The 3,919-nt window shown below is 36.2% G+C and overlaps 2 protein-coding genes across 3 annotated transcripts; one reads left to right on the forward strand and one right to left on the reverse strand.

Moving 5' to 3' along the window:
• Window positions 1-326: 326 nt before the first annotated feature.
• LOC113283158 (F-box/FBD/LRR-repeat protein At5g22660-like) lies at window positions 327-3,353 on the reverse strand. Of its 2 annotated transcripts, XM_026532327.1 has the most exons (4): window positions 2,894-3,353; window positions 2,599-2,754; window positions 2,188-2,497; window positions 327-688 (listed from the first exon to the last, which is right to left on the reverse strand). In XM_026532327.1, the coding sequence occupies exons 1-3, from the start codon at window positions 3,290-3,292 to the stop codon at window positions 2,219-2,221; spliced, it is 834 nt and encodes a 277-aa protein (XP_026388112.1). In that variant the 5' UTR covers window positions 3,293-3,353; the 3' UTR covers window positions 327-688; window positions 2,188-2,218. The 2 variants fall into 2 exon arrangements, with proteins under 2 accessions (XP_026388112.1, XP_026388111.1); XM_026532326.1 differs by lacking the exon at window positions 327-688 and having other exon boundaries at window positions 2,010-2,497.
• On the forward strand, window positions 583-1,348 carry LOC113279849 (protein ASYMMETRIC LEAVES 2-like). Its single transcript, XM_026528499.1, has 3 exons — window positions 583-927; window positions 1,017-1,190; window positions 1,304-1,348. Exons 1-3 carry the CDS (start codon window positions 583-585, stop codon window positions 1,346-1,348), a joined length of 564 nt encoding a protein of 187 aa, XP_026384284.1.
• Window positions 3,354-3,919: the final 566 nt, after the last annotated feature.

Consider the following 3,919-nt stretch of genomic DNA (forward strand, 5'->3'; position numbering starts at 1 on the left):
CTCACGGCCGAAATGACGATGGTGTTCAGGTACCCAGTTAAAAATGTTGACTAGTCAATATATATATTTAGAGACCCCACACGAAAAAGTTTCGCTCTAAGTTCACAACCGCTCCCGGCTAGAGTATACTCTGCTCTCTTCTTGATTATACTAATTTATAGGTTTTTGCTTAAAAATTTTCTTCAAAATCTCCCTTGGTTCATAATTGCAGAACCCTAACAATAAATCCTTCAAAGAATTGATTATAGACAATTCGGGTAGTGAGTTCCATCTGTTTTCTCATTCAAGAAGTTACATTAAAGGTAATATTCAATCTTTGCTTCCATTTCTAATCATCTTTCTCTTCTTCTCCATCAATATTTCTGCAAGAACTTTCATATTCTGATAGTTCACTTTAATGGGTTTTGTATGCCGTTCTTAAAGATTATGAGAACCAAAGTTTAACAACAATCAAGAAATAAAATGTCATAAGTTCGTAATTACATTGTAATCTTTACTTTGTCTTTCTGTTTCTTGTTAAGTTTTCTTTCTTCATTTTTTCTTTCACTGTGTTGTATTCAGTTTATTGAAACTTGCTTTAAGATGTGGAACAACCAAGAAAGACCGAAATGTTCAGTATGCAAGCATAAAGGGATAAGCTGTCCACCATATTGTTTCTATGCTCCTTATTTTCCACCAGATAGTCCAACTGCAGATCAAGAGTTCGCCAATGTTAATAGATATTACGGTACAAATAACTTCAAGTCGCTCATCATACGAGCTGGTGGTATAGAATATGACCCTGTTCGTCGGAAGAATGCAGCCGACACGTTAAAGTCTGAAGCTAATCTTAGAAGACATGATCCTGTATTGGGGATAACAGCAATTGTTAAATCACTTGAAGACCAATTGAGTGATGCTGAAGGACGTCTAAAAATAGCAATAGCTGTAAGATTTCTAACTTCTAGTTTTTTTGTGCAGAATTCGTGAGTGTTCAATTTGGTCATATCGGTTTGTTTTTTTTTTAATTGAAACAGACGAATAACAGATGGCGTGACACAGTATTAGCAAATCAATGGGAAAAGGCTTATGACACAAATCCATCTGAATTTGGTTTTGTAAAAGAGCCTGAGCTATCTGATGAGCAGATTGAAAAATTTGTAGAATCTGTCATTCAAGAACCAGACCTGAAACGACAAAGAGTCGATGAGGTGATTAACTAATTGCTTTCTGTTGTAATTATGATATGCCGTAGTTACTTTACTTGTTAGACAGATTCATTGTATGAACAGGGAACTAAGTGTGCTGTTTTGATTTAATGAAGACAGGGGAATTCTCTGGTTCAGCTGCCGACGGACGCAAGGGATAATGGATGAAGAACTGTGGAATGCTGCAGAGTGATGCAGACATCGGCATCGCCAAGGGATACATTTAGAAGAGATTGAGAATACTATATCATTTCTGAACGGCATACTGTGTGCATATGAATGGAACTAAGTTTTAAACTCATAGCTGTAGAAATTGTTCAGTTCTAGTTTCCTGAGATTTCCTTTGATTCGTTCATCTTTAACTGCGAGTTTCGGAATGTACTAATAGGTGACTTTCTATTGTTGCATCATAAGCTTCTACTATTGCTGATGTTTTCTCTTAAGGGAGGCATCATTTAGAAGCACAATTGCAGCAACTAATATGTACTGATGTATAAATCAATGAAGTTTGTGGTTCCGACTTCTGATTCTATTAAGAAAATAAGGTAACAAAATAAATTGAATTCAAACACACAGTGCGCTATGAAAATAAGGTGTGGTGTTATGTAAGCAACAAAGGTTAGCAAAGGTGATAATTCAGGAAGCAGGGTTGCAAACATTCGACCAAGGTACTGCAGAATTCAAAGAGTACTTAGTAGTGTGGTATCAGCTAGCTAAGCACAGGTTTGAATGAGGACAACTATAGAAACTAGCACCAGTTGAGGTGTGGCATCAGCTAGGTAAAAACAAGGTCAGAAGAATAAGAGCAAGAAGCAGAAAAAAAATACTAAAACTAAGTTGTACTGATTATAAAGAAACTAGAGCATGAAATATTAAGACTTGCAACAGCATAATAAACACACTAGATTAACAACCGAGAAAGTGCACTTAGGCAGAATTATAACAGCAGGATGCACGAAAAAACAAGTTCGCAACAAAACAGAAAAGGTTATAAGTCTACCAGAGAAGTTCTTCACTTGAGATTTCAATATCTATCGCTTTTTGTCGGAGAAGACAATTTTACACTTTGGGGACCTTCTCTGAAACAATAACATCCGCTCCATGGTTCTCATTTTCTTCTCCTGTGACTTGAAACAAGTATAAATGACCATGCTCTCTAGAATCTTAGCATTCTTCAAAAAAAATTCTGCTAAAATCAATTCCATCTCGTCCCCTTTGAATGACCCAAACGTTACTTTCTTCAGTTTTGAAAACACAATAGGAGGCAATACTACTTCAATGCCATTTTCAGATAGACGTCCACCGAATCCCTGAATTAAAATAAAAGTCACAAGTCTAGCCAAAACTTACAGAATACTTTTTAAATAACAGTTCTTTTGAAAACTCAAAACTTGAGAGGTCGAGCACTTACATGCATAAAATTGACTGATTTAAGTTTAGGCGATATTTCGAGCAAGCACAGTAATGACTTGTAATACCGAGAATAACATATGTAACTCACTTCCAAATATCTCAAGTTGTTAAATGCAGGTAACAGTGCATTGAGATTGTCTACAAGGGAGAGGGCCTAATCACAGAGCATACCAAATATATACAAGTCATTTGATTTCATATAACACCACAGAACAGATCAATAACTAATTCAACATGTATATCGAATCTAAAGCCAACACAAGCAAGAAAATATACAACATACTCAAGCATACCTTATGGGTCTCGAAAGATAATGTTAAGAATCGAACACTCGAAAGCCGTTCGGAAAGTTTCATCACAGCATAACCTAATTCTTCTCTCCTTGTTTCGATATCATCTTTGTCCTCAAGGTACATGCAAAAGTCAATCTCTGCATTAACTAGTGATGAAAATCTATGCACGTCATATTCCTTTGCAATTCTACCTTCGTATTCAAAATGAGTTAAATTTGGTGCATTAATCCTGATCACTCCTTTTGGAGCCTGAATGCGTAACGTCTTTAGATTGGGAGCTGACATTATAAAATCCTCCATAGCTTCCCAGGTGCAGTATTCTATACTCAACTCATCAAGGACTGGGCAGTTGGATATGAATTCCTCTGGAAAGTTCTTATCTCTAAATGTGATATGCATAAGTGGAAGTACCTTGAGTCTCGGAAAATGAATCAATGCAGGGAGTTTGAGATCACATGGCATACTAATGGTCAAACGAACCAATGAATCACAAGTAAAAATACTGGAGGGAGAAAAAAAGGACTATATGGAACTTGGGATTTGCTGCAGACAATGAGCTCTTCAACTTTACACTTTACTATATCAGATATCCATGCATTTACGCGAGTTCGACCACAACGTCCATCACATACTAGATAAAATTTCTTTAGTTTTGACATATCACGAAGAAGCAGTACCCTATCCATAAATTCCATGAATCTATCAGTCTCCAAATAAACGTCTTCGCTAGTAGCAGAACGCCACACCCGAAAATCAAGATTAGGAATGGAAATCTACTTGTACCTCCACTTCTTAGATAAAATGCTTGTACAAATGGCTGACTTAGTAGGAAGGAAACAAAGGATGATGAACAAGGGAATCAGGTAACTTGCTAATTCTATCCTCACCCTCATCCATGTCACTATGGCCCTCCAGTAGTTTCTGCCTTTTCATATCCATTACCCTGTGATGCTCTTCAAATTATAAAACAAAACAAAACAAAAAATATTGAATTATCACATTTTAATGGAAGAAAATTATTGTTAA

This window comes from Papaver somniferum, chromosome 5, assembly GCF_003573695.1.
Source record: "Papaver somniferum cultivar HN1 chromosome 5, ASM357369v1, whole genome shotgun sequence".
Taxonomy (NCBI): Eukaryota; Viridiplantae; Streptophyta; class Magnoliopsida; order Ranunculales; family Papaveraceae; genus Papaver; species Papaver somniferum.